The 18,266-nt window shown below is 52.4% G+C and overlaps 1 protein-coding gene across 3 annotated transcripts; it reads left to right on the top strand.

The window, feature by feature from the left end:
- Positions 1 to 3,315: 3,315 nt before the first annotated feature.
- Positions 3,316 to 15,891, top strand: SEPTIN3 (septin 3; the record flags this gene model as incomplete). Of its 3 annotated transcripts, none has more annotated exons than XM_080812253.1 (10): positions 3,316 to 3,502; positions 6,238 to 6,366; positions 6,789 to 6,870; positions 7,821 to 7,958; positions 9,367 to 9,484; positions 10,385 to 10,480; positions 12,152 to 12,248; positions 13,293 to 13,344; positions 13,624 to 13,717; positions 15,826 to 15,891. In XM_080812253.1, the coding sequence occupies 10 exons, from the start codon at positions 3,340 to 3,342 to the stop codon at positions 15,889 to 15,891; spliced, it is 1,035 nt and encodes a 344-aa protein (XP_080668379.1). The 3 variants fall into 3 exon arrangements, with proteins under 3 accessions (XP_080668379.1, XP_080668380.1, XP_080668378.1); XM_080812252.1 differs by having other exon boundaries at positions 3,340 to 3,502; positions 12,149 to 12,248; XM_080812254.1 differs by lacking the exon at positions 6,238 to 6,366 and having other exon boundaries at positions 12,149 to 12,248.
- Between the last annotated feature and the right edge of the window lie 2,375 nt (positions 15,892 to 18,266).

Here is an 18,266-nt window from a genome sequence, read left to right as displayed (position 1 = left end):
AGGATGGGCCTATGTTCAATGCCAGGTAATTTGCATCCATGCTTTTGTATAACTTTCACAACAACCCAGCAACATAGGTAATGTGCCCATTTTCCTGAGGAGAAAACTGAGGTTCACAGAGGTCATCCAGCTGGGAGTTAAGCCTGGGCCAGCTGCCCATCTGGGGTTGGCATGGTAGGACCAGGGCTGCTGTCTGGGCTAGGGGTGGAGCTACGGAATTCCTTTCCAGAGCAGCCTCGTCCTGTGCCCTGGGAATGGTGTGCTTGTCAGGCACCCTCACCACACAGTGACCCTTGGGGGTGAGGACCTTGTCTGGGGTCCAAAAGTATCTTTGGCACGAGGTCTAGGGTTGGCTGGAGTAGGCTTCCATTTGGCAGCACATGAAATGTCTTGGAAGTGGGGTGCCCTGTGGCTCCGTTGTTAAAGCGTCTGCCTTTGGCTCAGGTCATGATTCCGGGGTCCTGGGATTGAGCCCCACATCAGGTTCCCTGCTTAGTGGGAAGCCTGCTTCTCCCACTCCCCCTGCTTGTGTTCCCTCTCTCTGTGTGTCTTTCTCTGTCAAATAAATAAATAAAAATCTTAAAAAAAAAAAAAAAAAGAAATGTCCCGGAAGGCATGGAGTGAAGGAACGAACCTGATGGGTCCAGGGTACTGGGGGGTTGAGGAAGCACAGAAGAGGGCCACGCGTATCAGGTAGGAAAGCAGAGGCTTTTCTAGAGGTAGGCCTTGAGCCCAATGGCGAAGAAGGAGTAGGTGTCAGCCAGGGGCTGGAGTGGGCAAGGGCCTTCCAGCAGAGGTTGTGGCATAGTGACCCGCCACACGTTTGCCGTGCGCGTGGCTGATGGGTGGTTGCGGGTAGCATGTGGCTGGCATGTAATTGGCCAGCCAAAGGGTTGGGAGAGGTGTGACTTGCTGGCAGGCACGCCACACAGTGTGTGCACGGGTGCGAGGAGGTGCTTGCTGGTTCTAGAAGTTGCCTGGGAATCTGGTGGGCGGTCCCCTTCTCGCAACCAGCGTCTGTCTTTTGGGAAGGCTCTTTTAGGATGCTGCCATCGACGGGCTCGAGCTGAGCCAGCCATAGGGAGGGCACCTCCTTTACAAGGATACTAACAAAATCTCCGGAAAATAAATACAAGACTCACTTTCCAAGTCTGTGAAATAGTTTGTGATACCCCCCTGCCCTCCAGTGGATCTGTCTCACAACATGGTTGTGCTTGGCTGTAGAGGCATGGCAGGGGAAGTGGCCTGGGCCAGCCGTGGCGGCAGCTGGGCAGGGAAAACGGGGCACGGCCCCCGGTGCAGGTGTGCTGAGTGGGACCCGGGAGCCACGTGCAGAGAGTGGAGGAGCAGGCCAGGCTGTGAGAGTCAGCTGCCGCAGGGCTGAGCCAATCTTGCGGCCGCCTGGAGCCGTCTGGCTGGCAACAGCTTCCTGGGAAGCAAGGGGGAGCCACGCCAGGCCCTGGGGAGGTCCTGAGGCTTTGTCAGATTCGGCTGTGCCTGGGAGTGACAAGGAAGGAACAGCTTCCCATTGGGAGAGAGAGTCTTGCCAGGACTGGCGGCCGGACCAGGTGGTGGGGGTACAAGAACAGACTCCTGGCTGAGTCTGGGGGTGGGGGAGGGAGGCCCTCCTGTCCCCTCCCCCTCTTGCCCATCTGCTCCTCCATCAGCTCTCCCCGGGAGCCTGAGACTCTGCAGGAACCCCAGGATTCCAGAATGGCAGTGCTGGAAGGGGTCCTGGAGAGAGCGTGGAGTCCAATAACTATGCTGTGTAATTAACATCGCTTGCCCACGCCCCACCTCATTTGCCCTCCGGACAAGCTGGTGAACTTGAAAGGGGCACAGGGGTCAAGAGGGTCTGGAAGTGTGGGGGGTATGCCGCTGCTTCTGGGCATCGTAGCTCACGTGATGCTCACCACAGCCTTAATCATGATCCTAGCTTATAGATGAGGAAACAGGCTCGGGGGTGGGGCGGGGGAGTGGTAATTTGCCCAAGTGCAAGTAGCAGGGCCAGGCTCGTTCCACTTCACCACATATACCCATTTTATGGACGGGAAAATGGAGGGTTCTATACTGAAACCTGCCCTGGGGGACATTGGCCCCATGAGGAAATGCACAGATTTCCCTTGTGCGTGAACATGCCTGTGACCTACCAGACCCAGAGGGATGTTGGCCTTTCCCTACTAGGGAATGGCTCTGTCCTTAGCCTCCCCTTTCTTTTGCCACCCACCATTCCAAGAACACACTATGTCATCTTAGGCAGTGGCTGCCGCAGGCTGGCTGTGTCTCATCCCCTCCCCACTGGTCAAAAGGAGAGACTTATCCTTCCCACAGATTTAAAACTATGGCTAGGGGTGCCTGGGTGGCTCAGTGGGTTAAGCCTCTGCCTCCGGCTCAGGTCATGATCCCAGGGTCCTGGGATCGAGCCCCACATCGGGCTCTCTGCTCAGCGGGGAGCCTGCTTCCTCCTCTCTCTCTGCCTGCTTCTCTGCTTACTTGTGATCTCTGTCTGTCAAATAAATAAATAAAATCTTCAAAAAAAATTAAAAAAAAAATAAAACTATGGCTAGGATGGTGTCTGGGACTCCTCAAGGCATAGACACCCCGACTTTGCAGTGGTGCTTATGGAACAGAGGGGACACTGAGGCTGGGGGCAAGAGTGATGCTCCTGTGGTGTGAGGGGAGAGTCCTGTTTGCTTCTATAAGACAAAGCAACTGAGGTCAGTGACAGTCAATAGAAGTTAGGTCCAGTATCCTAAAAGGTCTTAGCCCTTTATTTGAGGAGGCAGAACTCAGGTCAGAATAACCCCAGACATATCTTAGATCGGTGGTTCTCCACTAGGGTTATGCTGTCCCCAGGGGGCATTTGGCACTGTGTACAAATACTTTTGGTTGTCACAACTGGCATCTAATAGAGGTCAAGGGGGCCACTGAACATCCTACAGTGCACGGGACCGCCCTCCCTCCCCACCCCCCCCAGTAATTATCCAGACCCAAATGTCAACAGGGCCAAGGTGAAGTCCCTGGATTAGATGCATAGATGCACTTTGGGGCAGCGAGTACACCAGAAAGTGCCCCAGCAGCTGGAGAGGCTGGGCCCCGATCCTGATCTGGCATTTGACTTGCTCTGTGTCTTGGGGAAGTCCTTCTCCCCCGCACCCCCAGGCCTGTGAAGTGAGGGACCGATGCTGGATGACACCTGAGGTCCCTTCCAGTCCCAACTCTGTATGATTCTGTTTCAAGAGACTAATACTGTGGCTGCCACGTGACTCCTGTTTTCCTCCAGCCCACCTCTCCCACTTTGGCTTTGCAGGGCTCCCAGAGACCAGGACGGACGCAGCCATGTCAGAGCTGGTGCCTGAGCCCAGGCCTAAGCCGGCAGTGCCCATGAAACCCGTCAGCATCAACTCAAACCTGCTCGGCTACATTGGCATCGACACCATCATTGAGCAGATGCGCAAGAAGACCATGAAGACTGGTTTCGACTTCAACATCATGGTGGTCGGTATGGAAGGCCGTGGGGTCACTGGAGGCCATGCTGGTGGGCAGCACTGAGGATCCTGTTTCCTTCCCTAGGCTGGGCCTCAGCCCTGGCTTCCCTAGGATGAGCTCTTTCCAGGAGGAAAGATTTCACTATGTTGATCACAGAAGCCTGACTCTCTTCTCCCCAGAAGACTGGCTAATCCAGGGGTGGGAACTGTAGGTAGATGGTCAGCCTGGCCCCACTCCCAGTAGGGTGGACACAGGCAGCCTCTTAGCCATACTCAGCCAGTTTTTAGGTGTGTGGCACGGGGAAATCATCAGTGTCTTTCCCCACTGGTATCAGATGGAGGGTGATCTTCTGTAGTGCTTGAAACCTTAAAGAGAATTTGCAGGACATTGACTGGTCACTAAGTGGTGTCACCAGGTCACAGCATGTAAGAGCAGGAAGGGACCTTTGCCTGATATTAGTGAGATATTCACTCAATTGCTGAAACAGGGACCTGGACATCTTTCTTTCTCCCTTATTTCATTCCATCAGCCATCAGGACCTGCTAGTTTTCCCTTGTAAATCTCTCTGAAGTCTGCCCATGTCTTTCTTTCTCCGCCGTGACCACTCTGAGCTAAGCTAGGGCTCCCACCTGGATTGCCACAGCTCCCTGACTCAGTGCTGCTCAAAGATAAGGAGCTGGCTGCAGTTTAAACCATCTAGAAAGTCTTGTTGTAAAAAAAAAAAAAATCAGGTGAACTAAATAGTGTGTTTGGTGCTCTCTCTCCATTCACTTCTTGCCACTAACCGTGTAGCATTCTACTCCTCATTGGTAAGTTCTGGACTCTCGGTGCTCTTTCCAGCCTCTGAGCCTTTGCCTCTGCCATTCCCTCTGTCTAGAACCCCATTCCAGCTTCTCAGGGGTCTTTTAAAGTTTCTCCGAAGGTTTCAACTTAGTTGTTGCTTCTTCCGAGAAGTCCTCCTTTATTGCAGAGAGACTGGATTACATTCCCTTCAGTTTGCTACTGTAATACCCTGTGATTCCCTCTTTCATGGTGATTAGGGCAACATACCGTAACTACCCGCTTGTGTTTTGATCTTCCTCACACTCAATGGCTTCTTGAGGGTAAAGATGTTGTTTTGTTTGCCTCTCTGCCTCCAATTCCAGCACAGCACTTAGCACTCAAGAGTACTTAGTGAGCAAATAACCTCAGAAACTATCCAGACCGGGAACAGCAAAGGAAGCTGTGCAGGTTTCTTCTCTCCCCAGCAGCGCCACCAGGAGAGACTTTGCTGGTCAGTCCCGGCTCACATTCAGGACTGAGCCCACAGGTAGCCTTTTTAACATATTGGCTTGGGTGGCTACTGTTGACTGATCAGTTGGAATGAGACATGCCCCTTATCTGCTATCCCTGGTCTCATCCAGTTCCCTCCCTTGCCATCACTTGTCAGTAAGGAAACTAGAGGAGTGAACACGGCTAGTCCCAGGTGTTCAGGGAAACCGCGGTGTTGGGTCTGGAGCTTTCGGTTCTCATCCGCCCCCTAATATACCACAGGCATGTTCTAGACCAGCACTTCTGACTTTACTGTGTATGTGATTCATCTGGGAGAGTCCTGTCAAAGGGCAGATTCTGAATGATAGGGCTGGGGCGGGGCCTGGGAGCCTGCATTTCCTATAAGGGTGCAGGTGACGCTGATGCCATTGAGCAGATGTAGAGCCTGCTTGTGTGATTCTCGTGCATCGCTTCTCGGCCTTTTGGCTAAGATCAAGTGTGGCATCTGATCCTTGTGCACGTACAAGTTTGAGAAGCGCAGCTTGGACCCGTGGTTTGCAAGCGCCTTTTAGTTGCAGAACTCCTCCTTGGAAGGAAATCTTCTCTAGATTCTACAGACCCTTGTAAGACACGTCAAAATGGGGTGCCCAGGTGGCTCAGTCAGTAGAGCATGTGATTCTTGATCTCCGGGTCCTAAGTTCAAGCTCCAAGTTCAGAGTGGAACATATTTAAAATTAAAAAACAAACAAAAAAAAACACCCCCAAAATGCAAAAACACACTTCCCTCAGGAGGGAAGTGGAGATGAGGGACCGACCCTGGCTGGTCAGCCGCCCCCTCCTCTCTCAGTGCCCTCCTGGGCATTTTTCTGGCATGAGGTACTAATGGCAGCACTAGAATGAGGAGTGGACACAGAACCAGGGGGTTCCTTGGGTTCAAGGCCCTGGTCTTGCCTTTCTTAGTTATGTGACCTTGCACACTTCTTATGTCGGGTGGGGGTCAATCTCTCTGGGACCACTTGAGCTGGGGATAAAGAGAGTTCTGCTAGAAATTCCCAGGGCTGTGGGATTCAAAGGCAGATTTGGCTAACAGATGTGAAAGTCTCGGATCCACTGAGGCAGCCTAGGAGGACAAAGTAGTTCTGTCATTCCGTTTAGTATTAGTAAAGACTAAAAGCTGAAGTCCAGCAGGCACAAAACAAGAAATCGCTGCGCTAGACAAAGGCAGAAGTTGTTTCCCCTCCCAACGGTCCTGGGGCTCCAGGAAGGAGAGCATGTGGAATCCAACTGATGTTTCCCCAAGTCCCTCTCCGGTACCAGGGAAGCATCCCCACCTGCCTGCTCTCCCACCCAGTCCTCTGCTCCCCCCATGGGCGGTGAAGAGGGGGCATGCCCTGGATCAAAGCTGTAGAATTCTGTAAGCTCGTAGGAGAGATGGCAAGCGTAGGAGGTAGACACGGGTCTTCCCCACCGTGTCATCCTCCTCCTGTCTTGCGGCAGGTCAGAGCGGACTGGGCAAGTCAACGCTGGTCAACACACTCTTCAAATCCCAGGTGAGCCGCAAGGCCTCCAGCTGGAACCGGGAGGAGAAGATTCCCAAGACCGTGGAGATCAAAGCTATTGGGCACGGTGAGGACCAGGCGGGGACCCCTGTGGCCCTTGTTCGGAAGGCTCTCTGCCAGGGAGGGAGAGATGGGCCTACCGGGGAATGAGACAAATGGAAAGCAATCTCAAGACAGAAGAGAACGGAGGCCTAAAGTCTGTAGAACCAACTCCTTGGTCTAGAAAAGACAGGGGGGGATTAGAAATGGGGCTTGAGCTGAATGGTGGAGCATGGGTGGGATTCAAGCAGCAAGAAGCAGGGAAGGCATGCTAGGTGCAGGGAACAGCATGAACAGAGCTGCCGAAGCGGGAAGACCCTGAAATTGACTTTTCCCATAATTGGTCCTGAAGAAGGAAGGAGCCTGGTTCTCCCTGGATGGTAGCCAGCAGCGTAGCCAGCATCAGCCCGATGATTGACATCCCTGGTGCCTTTTCTGTTCACCCTCCAGTGATAGAGGAAGGCGGGGTCAAAATGAAGCTGACCGTCATCGACACCCCGGGCTTTGGAGACCAGATCAACAATGAAAACTGGTATATGTCTGCCTGCCTGTGAGATTTCTGCCCTGAAGACGCTGAACACGGTGCAGATTCCTTCATATTGAGAACCATCTGCGCCCTCCATGCTGAGGGGCTAAGTGGGAAGGCGCGCTAAAGGATGGGAGAAGGGGGCTTTGTGAAGAGGCCCAGGAAAGGGCCAAAGCAGAGGGAATTTTGGCTGTGGGATTGCCTAGAGGTGGCAGCAGGGCAGGGCAGACCCAGGGGGACCTGTGGCAAACATCTAGGCTGACCTGAAGGCTGTGGCCGAGCTTGGCCTGTGGGCAGTGTCATAACCCTGCATGACGAGAGGACACAGGGGAATTTCCAGGAGGAGAACACCTCCAGGAATCCACAGAGCAAAGCGGCCGTCAGCATCCCTCCAAGGATGTAGATGGAAAGTTCCAGGCGGAGATTTGCTCCCAGATAGGGACAGAGACCATGGTTCCTCTGTGAGGATGCTGGGGTCTGCCGCACACAGGCAGGGTCGCCAAACAACACAACTTGATACAATCTTAGAAAAGTGACTGGTTGTCCTCTCCTCTGGTTATAGACATGCTCCTTAAAGGAGAAAGGTAGTGATAGCGTTGACAACGGTCATGATAATGTGTTGTGGCTGTGTTGAATACTTTCTATGTGCCGTTGCTATGTTAAGTAGTCCTTAATCCCTCCAAGCACGCATTGGTACTCAGAGAGGGGCTGAGACTTCCGCAGAGCCTCCTAGCTAATAAGGAATGGAGGTGGGGAGAGTGTGTGCTGCTCTCTGGGGTGGGGCGGGGTTCTGCAAGTTCTTCTGGCTCAGTCAGAGGACCAGGTCCCCGTGGGAGTTCTGGCTTTGCTTAACAAAGAAAGCTATCCATGGGGGCCTGAGGGAGAATGGTCAACAGGCCTTTCTTTCTGGGACACCCGTCTGCTTTCTTCCTGCCCCCCGCCCCCCGCACCCCCAGCTGGGAGCCCATTGAGAAGTACATCAATGAACAGTATGAGAAGTTCCTGAAGGAAGAGGTCAACATCGCCAGGAAGAAACGGATCCCCGACACTCGTGTGCACTGCTGCCTCTACTTCATCTCCCCCACGGGACACTCGTACGTACCAGTCCCTCCCCCCGTGGCTGTGGCTCGCTCTGGTTTGTGTCAGCTGTGCCCGTTCTGTCATGGAGAATCAACACCCCCAGATGGGCCCCGATGCCATCAGGGCCCTGTGATCGCCTGGATTTTCCCCCAGAGAGTGTGACTTTCCCACCAGGAGAGTAAAGCTGACCCAGCCCAGCCCCCATGCTGCCCACTGGTGTTCTAGCACAACTGTGCCAGTGGTGGGGGGGAGTCTGCATGTGAGCCCAGAGGGCTCCTCATCTATACAGGAGATCTGCTTTGCACAAGGCTGGGGTGGGGGGAGGGGCGGGCAGCAAGAAGCGTGAAACAGGGAGAGGCAGGGCGACTGGATCAGGTGGGTGTTTTGGGGGGGGGCATGGGGTCCAGCTGTAGGCATTTGGTGGGTGGGCAGCCCAGCAAATGTCGAGAGATGAAGGCTGGTGACGAGCAGGTGTGCAGGGAAGTCCAGTTGTGAGTGGCAGTTGGGCCGAGTGCCAACGAGTGCCAGTGTGGGATGGAGAGATCCCGGTGGGCAAGCAGGCGAGCTTCCATAACTTACTGCTACGCCTAACTGCTGGGCCAGGGTTCAGTTCTTGAGCGGACAACGTGAGCCAGGTAGTCCCCCGATTTTGGAAGAACTGGGTACTCAGCAGGTGTTCGATGGTGGGGTCTAGGAGCTCCATAAAAAGATTAGCTGTATTGCTCCCTAGCATGTGGACTCATGGTAGAGCCAGCCAGCAGACGGCCTGAATTAGTAAGTCACCGGACTGGGAACTAGAGCCAGATGGGGGCCCCAGAGCCCAGGGGAGCGAGGCCCTCAGATGGGGAGGGCCAAAGCCCCCAGCTGGGCCCTCCAGGACTAAGGGTGGGCTGGGAGAAGGCCCATCAGAGGGGCTGTCCTGGATGCCTGGCTGGCTCAGCCCGTGGGGCATGCGACTCTCAATCAGGGGGGTTGTGAGTTCAAGCCCCATGTTGGGCATGGAGATGACTTAAAAAAAAAAGTGCTGTCCTATATGGAGAATAAGATATATCAGTAACCATGACACAAGGACTTAAAGGGACATAAAGGCAGAGATGACAGTCCATGACTATTCCCAAGAGAAAAAGATCCCCACGGCAGGAATGGTGTCCTGAAGGAGCAGTTTGAACAGGGCTGCGGGAGGGGCGGGATTTGAAGAGAGGGGGAGACCGGGGTCTCTGCCCTATGGGGGCAGACGGTTGCAGCCTGTTCCACAGGCAGTGAGACTCTGGGAGCGTGTCATGGAGGAGAGGGAGCAGCCCCTTGGCCTCAGCCAGGTTCCCCGCCGGTCCCTCCCATCCCAAGGGTGGCCCTGGCGTAGTGGCCATGGCAGAGTGGGGGAGGACAAGGTGGCTCTGACACCCCGCCTTCTCTGGGCCCCAGCTTGCGACCCCTCGATCTGGAGTTCATGAAACACCTCAGCAAAGTTGTGAACATCATTCCGGTCATTGCTAAGGCTGACACCATGACCCTGGAGGAGAAGTCTGAATTCAAGCAAAGGGTGAGAAGGCCCCTCCTCCTTTTCCTGTCCCCACCCTTCCTTCCCTTCCTCTGCTCCAAGCCGTGTCCTATCCTTGGTCATTATATCCCCCCTTCCCACTCAGCTCCCACTGAACCATTAAAGAGGCTGGGCTGGCTGTGTCGAGGACCAATGGCAAAGAGAAATTAGTAGCCACCGGCTGCTTCCTTCCCACCCTTCAAACTTTCTGGTGAAGACTGCTGAATACATAAATCACCGTGCAACTGGAAAGCACTCCTTGATGTTAGTTAGCATGCTTGAGGGGCTAGAATAATTAATCACCTGTCCGCTAGTCTTTATTAGTGTCTTCTATAAGCTCGTCCCCGTGCTGGATGCACAGGGATGGAAGTGGGGTCTGCAAGTGAGGTACAAAGACATTTGCTGCCTTTGAGAAACTTGTAATCAGGTAGAGCACTGGGGAGTTGCTGGATGGCTTCCTGGAGGAGGTGAGACTTAAGCCAAGCTTCGAGAAAGGACGGACCAGACAGGCTTGGGGTTGAGCCTCAACTCTCTTCCCTGCAAACAGGAATATGACATATGGCGGCATGAGCACTGCCCTTGGGGAATCTCTGCTCGGCAGTGCTGCTTGTCTAAACCCTAAGCTTCTGGACCCTGAGATGCGCAAGCCGCACCCCCCAGATTCTTCCTCATCTCAGCCCGGGCTGTAGCAGCTGGATGACTGGGGCTGCCATTTAGGATCTTCCTGCTGCTCAGGGCCTTGGAGCTCAGAGATGACTGGATTAGCAAAGGCTGCACTCATCCCTCTGACTTCAGCGCGCGCACACACACATACACACGCTCCCATGTGCACACACAACGCCCACCCCTGCCCCGCCAGTTATCCCAACACTTGGCTACCTTGCTTCTCTTCCTTGCCCCTAGGTTCGAAAGGAGCTTGAAGTGAATGGCATTGAGTTCTACCCCCAGAAGGAATTTGATGAGGATTTGGAGGACAAGACAGAGAATGACAAAATCCGGGTGGGTGCCCAGGGCTCTGTTCAGCACACACATGTCCCCCTTGGAACCAGTGGGATGTGGATTGTGTCCCCCTTCTGTCTTGCCACCTGCTTTCCCCCTTTTGAACCCTCTGCCCCACCTTGCCTGACCCAGACCAGAAGTGACATAGGAGAGGATGAGGGGTAGGGCCCTGGCCAGGACTGTGAACCCTGCACCCAGAGAGCCAAGGTTTGCATCCATCCCCGGGCTACCCCAAAAGCCTCTTCTTCCCCCACAGGGCCTGGAAAAACAGGGTGTGGTTGGTGGAAGAGCGTGGGCAGAAAGAACATCAAGCTGGGGTCCAAGGTGTCCGGGCTCTAGTCAGAGCCCTGCCTCAGTTTCCCCTCTGTAAGAGGCAGAGGTCAGGCTAGGTGAGTGGCGTATAGGCATTTTTTCTCCCTAGAGGAACTCTTTTAAAAAATTAAACATTAGACAGAACTCTTGTTGAAATATAAAACATGAAAACAGAGCTGCTCTGGCTCAGGGATGTGGGCACAGAGCGCTGTCTTCTCAGCTGTCCCTGGGGTGTCTCCTGGGGATCTTTTTTTTTTATTTTTTTATTTTTTATTTACTTGACAGACAGAGATCACAAGGAGGCAGAGAGAGAGAGAAGAGGAAGCAGGCTCCCTGCTGTGCAGAGAGCCCGATGCGGGGCTCGATCCCAGGACCCTGAGATCATGACCCGAGCCGAAGGCAGAGGGTTTAACCCACTGAGCCACCCAGGTGCCTCTCTCCTGGGGATCTTAAGGCTTCTTGGGATTTCTACAATCCCTCTCAATTCCAAACTTTGACAGTTCTGGGATTTTACATCAGAATTCTGAGTTCCAGTCCAGGCTTTTCTATGCACCACTATGATCTGAGACAAGCCACTTGCTTTGGTCTGGAGTCTCCTCTTCTGTCGGGGGTGGATAATCCATCTGAAGCCCCTTATCTGGTGTAGCTGAGAGAGGTAGTGGGTCAGTTAATTGAGAAAATCCACTGAAGAGAAGAAATCACTTTAAAAAAATGGTGTATGCAAATCTTAATTTTTTTTTTCAAATCTTAAATGTTTTTAAGACTTTCTCAAGTCTTTCTGAAACACTCAGCTTGATTTTCAGAGAAACCATTCTCCACGGTCACACATCCTTGGCTTAAATCGTAGTTTTTCCAAGAGCAAATGAAACACACATCAGGCAAATGGATTTGGGAATATATACAACCCACTAGGGGGGAACAGAGGAGGCTACAGAGCTCCAAAGGTGGAGGGCGGCAGACACGGACCTCTGCCTGCAGGTTTGATGGGAGGTAGCGTAAAACATGTAACTTGGCTATCACATAGGTACGTATCCCTAATGAGCTGTCGTTCTGTCCTAGCTGTTCCAAACCAAGCCAAATGCGTTAAAACTCCCTAAAAAACACAAAGCTTTCTTTGGTTGAAGGAAAGCCAACCTACCGAGGTTAACCTGCTAAGCAGGGAGGGATGCGGCCAGGGCTGGACCCAGAACTCAGAGTCCCTTTTAAGAGACACGCGCCTCGCCCTTGCCCATCAGTGGGATCGCGGAATGGGCCGTGGAATGTGTAGTTCAAGGCCAGAGGCCCAGGACCCTTGGGCATCCTGTCCATGGCAGCCCGGATGGCAGGAGGCTGACATGCATGTGTGTGGTTTGTCAGCAGGAAAGCATGCCGTTTGCTGTCGTGGGAAGCGACAAGGAGTACCAAGTGAATGGCAAGCGGGTCCTCGGCAGAAAAACTCCCTGGGGGATCATTGAAGGTAATTCAGTGCATCTTCTTGAAGAACTGGCCGTTGCGGGTACGTTATGCTAACTCACTCAGCCTCTAGAGTTCAGGGCACTGTCCTGGCACGTCAGATACGAAACGAATGCCAGCCAGACCCTGCTGTAAGGAGCTAACAGTCTAACTGAGAAGATGAGTGTCTGAGGCAGGCAGCGGTCAAAGACCGGTTTAACACCTGCCTGGGAGGCCCTGACCCACGCGTCAGAGGAGTAGAGGACACGGAGAGACTAAAAAGCACTGGAAAATCGCAGAAAGGTTTTCACATGAGAAGGGACGTGATCTGACAAACCGCTAAAGGGTGTTTCGGAGGTGGTCATTTTTGTTTTGTTGTGAATGGATGTGACCTTGAGAAGGTCAATAACGATTCTGGAAGGTTTCAAAGAATTGCTTCAGTGATCTTGTTCAAGCCTGCCCACCCTCTGTGGGGAGCAGGGGAGGCGTGCCTGTCCTCAGAACATTAGCCCCCGAGGCCTCGAGCCTCAGACAGGGGAAGGGTCTTGCTCAAGGTCACACGACTTGTTAGCGGTTGAAACTGGGATTTTAGAGGCCACAGCTGAGTTGATTTTAATTCCAAAACCAAGTTCATCCCATTGGATCACGTCTCTCGTTTGCCGATGACCTTGTGTTGAGATTTTTTTTTTCATGGCATTTTCTCATCCGCCTTGAACTAGAATCATTTATGAAGATGTCTGTCCTGTCCTTTAGATCGTGGGACTAGAGCCTTCGTGTCTTAGTCCCCTTCTCCCATAACGTGTGGCAGATGGCTTGCAGCTAGTAGGTACTCAAATCCGTATTGAGTTAGAGTCATCGTGTAGCGTGTGACCTTTTCTAAGAGGGCTCGGCTGTTGCATTTGGCGTGTGTTACTGTCTTCCAATCAGATCATAAGCTCCTCGAGGATAGGAATTGTGTCTGAGGCCTTGGGCCAGTTTTTAGAAGCCCTGTGTGATCGGAACAGAAGTGAGCCTGCTGGGTGTTGCTGCATTAGTGAAATGACCACCTGTTGTTCTGTTTTGTTCCCAGTGGAAAACCTCAACCACTGTGAGTTTGCCTTGCTTCGAGACTTTGTCATCAGGTGAGATGCGCCCCGTTCCCTCAGAGGGTGGCTTTATTTGTTGGTCAGGAGGCCATCCCTTCAGGTCTCCTTCTTCTGACAGAGCGCTCTGCGCCCCGTTCCTCGTCCTGTCATGAAGCAGAAGGGGCAAGAGGAGTATTTTTATTTTCTCTCTGGCCTGGGTCCCAGTCATTGGGCCGCAGGCCATGGGAGCGATGCACTGGCCTCAGGTGTGGGTCCGTCTCTTCCTCCTCCCACCCATAACCACACCCCTCTCTCTCCTCACCCCGTGTCCTTCAGGACCCACCTCCAGGACCTCAAGGAAGTGACACACAACATCCACTACGAGACCTACAGGGCCAAGCGGCTCAATGACAATGGAGGCCTCCCTCCGGTGAGCGTGGACACAGAGGAAAGCCACGACAGTAACCCCTGACGGCCCTTTCTCTGTATCATCACACATCCCCGCTTTTCCACACACACATCCCAGTACCACCACCAACCACCTTCTTGCTTTCTACTCTGTCCCGCAGGCCTGTCTGGTGTTTGTGGAGTTTGTCTACAGTGTGTGAGTGTGTGTGTGTGTGTGTGTGTGTGTGTGAGAGAGAGAGAGAGAGAGAGAGAGTGTGTGTGTGTGTGTGTGTACCTGCGCAGGGGTGAGGTATTTTCACTGCCTTCCCTGGAAGATCCCTTGTAAGTTTGGTTCCTCCATGGCTGTCCATTATCTGTCTCCTTTCCTTGTGTCCCAGAACCAAGCTGTGCGCCTCACTCAAGAGGTTTTGGGGGAGGTTTCACTTAAAAATGATGGGGAACAAGTGAGCCACAGGTAACTTTCTTATCTCTGAACCGCCCACAACAGGGACGGCAGAGACTCTCTAAGGACAGCTTTGGAGCTGGACCTGGTGGGGGAGGGGGTAAGGCTGGGCCTTCCTAGGAGTGGGAAGGTCGAAGGAGAGCAGAGTAGGTGGGAGCTGGGCTCCCGCAGAAAAGAGAAGTGGGGAAGAGAGCTGCACCCTTCAGTGTGTGTCGTCTCCACTGTCTCCACTGTCGGAAACCCACCACCTGTCACCGTCTGTCCTGGTTGCAGTCCGCTGCCTTCCACACGCGCCTCGCCTCACTCCCCTCTGCTCCCAGCTTCTCCCCCTTCCCGCGTTCCTTCATCCTGCCCCTCTCCGTGACTTCTTCCACTCGCTTTGAGTCTAACCCATCTTAGCTACATTCCTATATGTAGGACTTATGCCCAATCTACTTCCAAAAAGGCCTTCAGGCCACCTTAAAATAAAATCACAGCCAACCACATGACAGTGCCCACAGAGAGAAATCAGACCCACAGAGACGAGAGGGAAAGAAAGTTTCCACAGCGCATGGTGGACCCATGTGGGCCCAGGCAGAGGAGGAAACACGAGTTACCCAGTTCCCAGTATCTGGTTCGAGAAGCACATGCGCTGGTCCAGCACTGAGTTTGGGCACTGAGTTCTAGGAGAACTAGATCTAAAGACATCTCAAGAGCAGTACACGATCTTTGCCTTTCTCTGTGGTTTGGCTTCCGAGGCAAATGTGAGACAACACCTCACTTTTCTCCATCAGGATTCTTCCTCCCCCCAAAGTTGGCTTCTCTACTGCTCGCTTCTCATTCATGCTTGACCCCCTCTGGGCTTCTGTTCTCTCTCACTGTGCATGTCTGTCTGTGTGTCTGTCTGTCTTTCTCTGCTTTTCCTCGCTTTCCCCCTCCTGACTCCCGCAGACGTTCCTAACGACATGCACAATCGTACAGTCAGCCTTTTCTTGCCATTCCCTACAGCTCTGCATTAAGGCCTAGATTTCCCCCATTGGTTTTACAAACGAGTTCCTCTTCCTCCTTTAGTCTGTAAGGTGGCTGAAACTTGGGGCTGGGGAAACAGTTTAGCCTTAGGTAAGGGAAAACACCAACTAGCTGCCGTTTACAATGACCTCATACAACCTCCTGTTCCACCTCCGGGCCCAGCGCTCGGTGTTTTATTGGTCCACGACAAATCCCAGCATTTCTAGTCTCTTATCACTCAGGTGCTAGGAAAACACATAGACTTCAGATCAAGATTCAGTGGGCCAGGGGAAAGAGGTGGGTGAACCCCAAAACCAGGGACCCAAAACCTATGGTCTCAGTCTTTCTTGGAGGCTCTTTTCCAGTGCAATACACATAGCCCCGCACCCACAAAGTCATTGCAGGGTAAGCACCTAGCAGGATAGGACAGCAGCAGGGTTAAAGCACAGAGGTTGCTACATTTCAACAGGAGAGGGACCCCTGGGGTATACGGTGGGCAGTCATGTAGGCAGACGCGGGGCTGGCCACCTAAGGCTGGCAGGGGAGGTCTCGTGGGGGTGGCGGGCATTGGAGAGGCTGAGTAGAGAATGATGCTTGGCACCCCTACACCTTGACGTCAGCCTCTGCGGAGAAGCTGTGTTATGTGTCTGCTGCCAGCTGCTGGTCTCCACACCCTCAACCGTTCTCAACCCCCCCTGCAGGGAGAAGGCCTCCTGGGCACTGTCCTTCCACCTGTGCCAGCCACCCCCTGCCCCACTGCTGAATGAAGGCCATTTCAAGCACTGCTTCTCCCTCCATTCCTCCCAGCTCTTATTGCTGCCGGGCTATGCCCTTTTTTAGAGCTGTGCTTGCCCAGCCCACCACCACCACAGCCCCCCTTCAGCTCTCAGCAGGTCGGAGGGGCCAGCTGTCTCTTTAGGACAGTTGCTTTCTCCCTGTATCCAAACCCCTCCCTGCTCCCAGTGGAATGGAGCTCTCGCCAGCCCAGCCCTCCTCCATCGTCTGTATCAGCCGGTCCCAGCCCATCTGTAGGGGGAAAGAACTCATCAAGAGCTCCTTCTGCCCTTGGACACCCATACCAGCTACTTGTAACCATCTCCAAGGGGAAACGGCATTGCTCCCTGTCCATCCATCTGCATGAGATACTCTTGGCTTCCTTCAAGGGTCAAGAAAGCAACTTTTCTGCTTGTCAGATTTGTGGATGTCAGCCGTGTGAGCCCCAGTGTGGGACAAGGGTGTCTCCTTCATTGCTTACAGCTTATTTCTAATGATGGGTCACTACGGATGTGGGGGGAGCCAGGCCTAGGGTCATTTTAAAATAAAAATCACCACTTGTGGCTGGCCCAGAGTTCAGCTTCACACTCGCCCCACCCTGTAAGGCAGCCACTTAGAAAGAGTGGTTTTCCTGGAGAGACATTTCTGGAATTGACTTCCTTACCCTCAAACTTTAAAAAAGAACTAAACACAGACACGAACCTCCAGAAACCCGCGGGGTGTGAACTCTAGGAAGGGAAAAAAAAAAAAAAAAGCACGCTTCTGTCCACTTAGCAATAAGAGGGATCTCTTCCCACCTACCCTGACTACTCTTGCCACCTGCTACCCTGACCTTCACCCTGCTAATGTGAGTCATGAATTAGCCTGGCCTCAGTTGGTCACTGTAGGCTAGTGGAAAATACCCAGTGGAGGGCGGAGCCCCCCATCAGATGCATGAATGTTTGCGAATGTTGGCTGCCACTGCCCCACATACTATGTCTTTATGGGATTCCCCACCCCCCAACTGCCCACCCCCGCCATCTCTACCTGGACACTACTTTCTCAAAGGCTGGTGACTTGTGGGCCATTCATCTACAACTAAGTCCTGATGGAGGAAGAGGCCCAAGCCTAGGGGATGCAAGAACGACCCATTTCTTAAATGTTACCAGTCCCAGCCAACCTTTGGGTGACATTATGGTTAAATTTCCCAATTGAAAACAAGCCAACAGACACTCCAACTGGTTGTATAAATGTTGCTAGACTTTATGTGTTGTACAACTAAACATTGCTGTTTGAACAAGAACTGTCTGGCCTGTGTTTCATTTGTGCTCTTCACTCCTTGGCTGAAATCAGCCATTACAGGATGGAGGGTGAGACAGGGACTGTCTTGGTAAGAAGCAGTCACAGGAATTATAGGTGGGAAACATTTCATGAGATCAGTTTGTCTTCAGTTGGCTTGAGATTAGACTTCAGTCATTATTCCACGGAGTTTTGTGTTCAGAAGGAGTGATGGCGCTATCATGCTAGACCTTCAGGGACACTGTGTTCTGTATAGACCATCTCCTTCAATGAAAACAAGGTTTATTTTCATTTAACTAATTCCCTAGCTCTTCCCTCCTTTCTCCAGAAGGCATAAAACCCAGTTCTATGAAAGGAGTGGGCCTTTCGTGCCTGGAGACCTGCCTACTGTACAGTGAATGCTTAAGGAGTTAAGAATTTACATCTAAAGCACTAGCTGTTCTCTTGTCTTTTTCAAACTTAAACTTCCTCCCTTTGAGGTTCCTAATCTCTTCTGTAGCCAACAAATAACACAACTCTGTCTCTGTCTTTCTGAATTTGAATGTGATGGCCATAACAATTGTGTTTGTGGCCTTAATATTCTGTAGGGTGAATGCAAGGTATAGAAGAGTGGTGGGGAGTCATTCAGGTAGAATGATGCGGACCAGGAGCAGAGTGACAATGCCACACCAAGATGGACAGATGTGGGAAGATTTGAGTGATAGAGTAGTTCTGCCAACTTAAAACTCACAACTAAGAGAAAACAGTTCTTTTAGTTCAATTCTTTGATACAGATATGGACACTGAAGTCCAGAAAGCATAGTTGCCTTGCCCAAAGTTGCACACTTAGTTACCATTGCAAGAGAAGTACTCTATCTCGATGCTCCTTCTACAGCTTCACACCATTCCTATTGTATTGCATTTGTTCCAATAGTCTTGTGTTTAAAAAAAAAAAAATCAGCTTGGGGGCACCTGGTTGACTGAGTCCCTAGAGCATGTGACTCTTGATCCCCAGGTCATGAATTCAAGCCCTATGTTGGATGTAGAAATTACTTAAAAAAAAAAAAAAAAGCTTACAACCGATGACACATCTTTCCTTGGCAACTGTTTT

Source organism: Martes martes (assembly GCF_963455335.1).
Source record: "Martes martes genome assembly, chromosome: 8".
Taxonomy (NCBI): domain Eukaryota; kingdom Metazoa; phylum Chordata; class Mammalia; order Carnivora; family Mustelidae; genus Martes; species Martes martes.
This window is presented reverse-complemented; position numbering and strand designations above follow the sequence as displayed.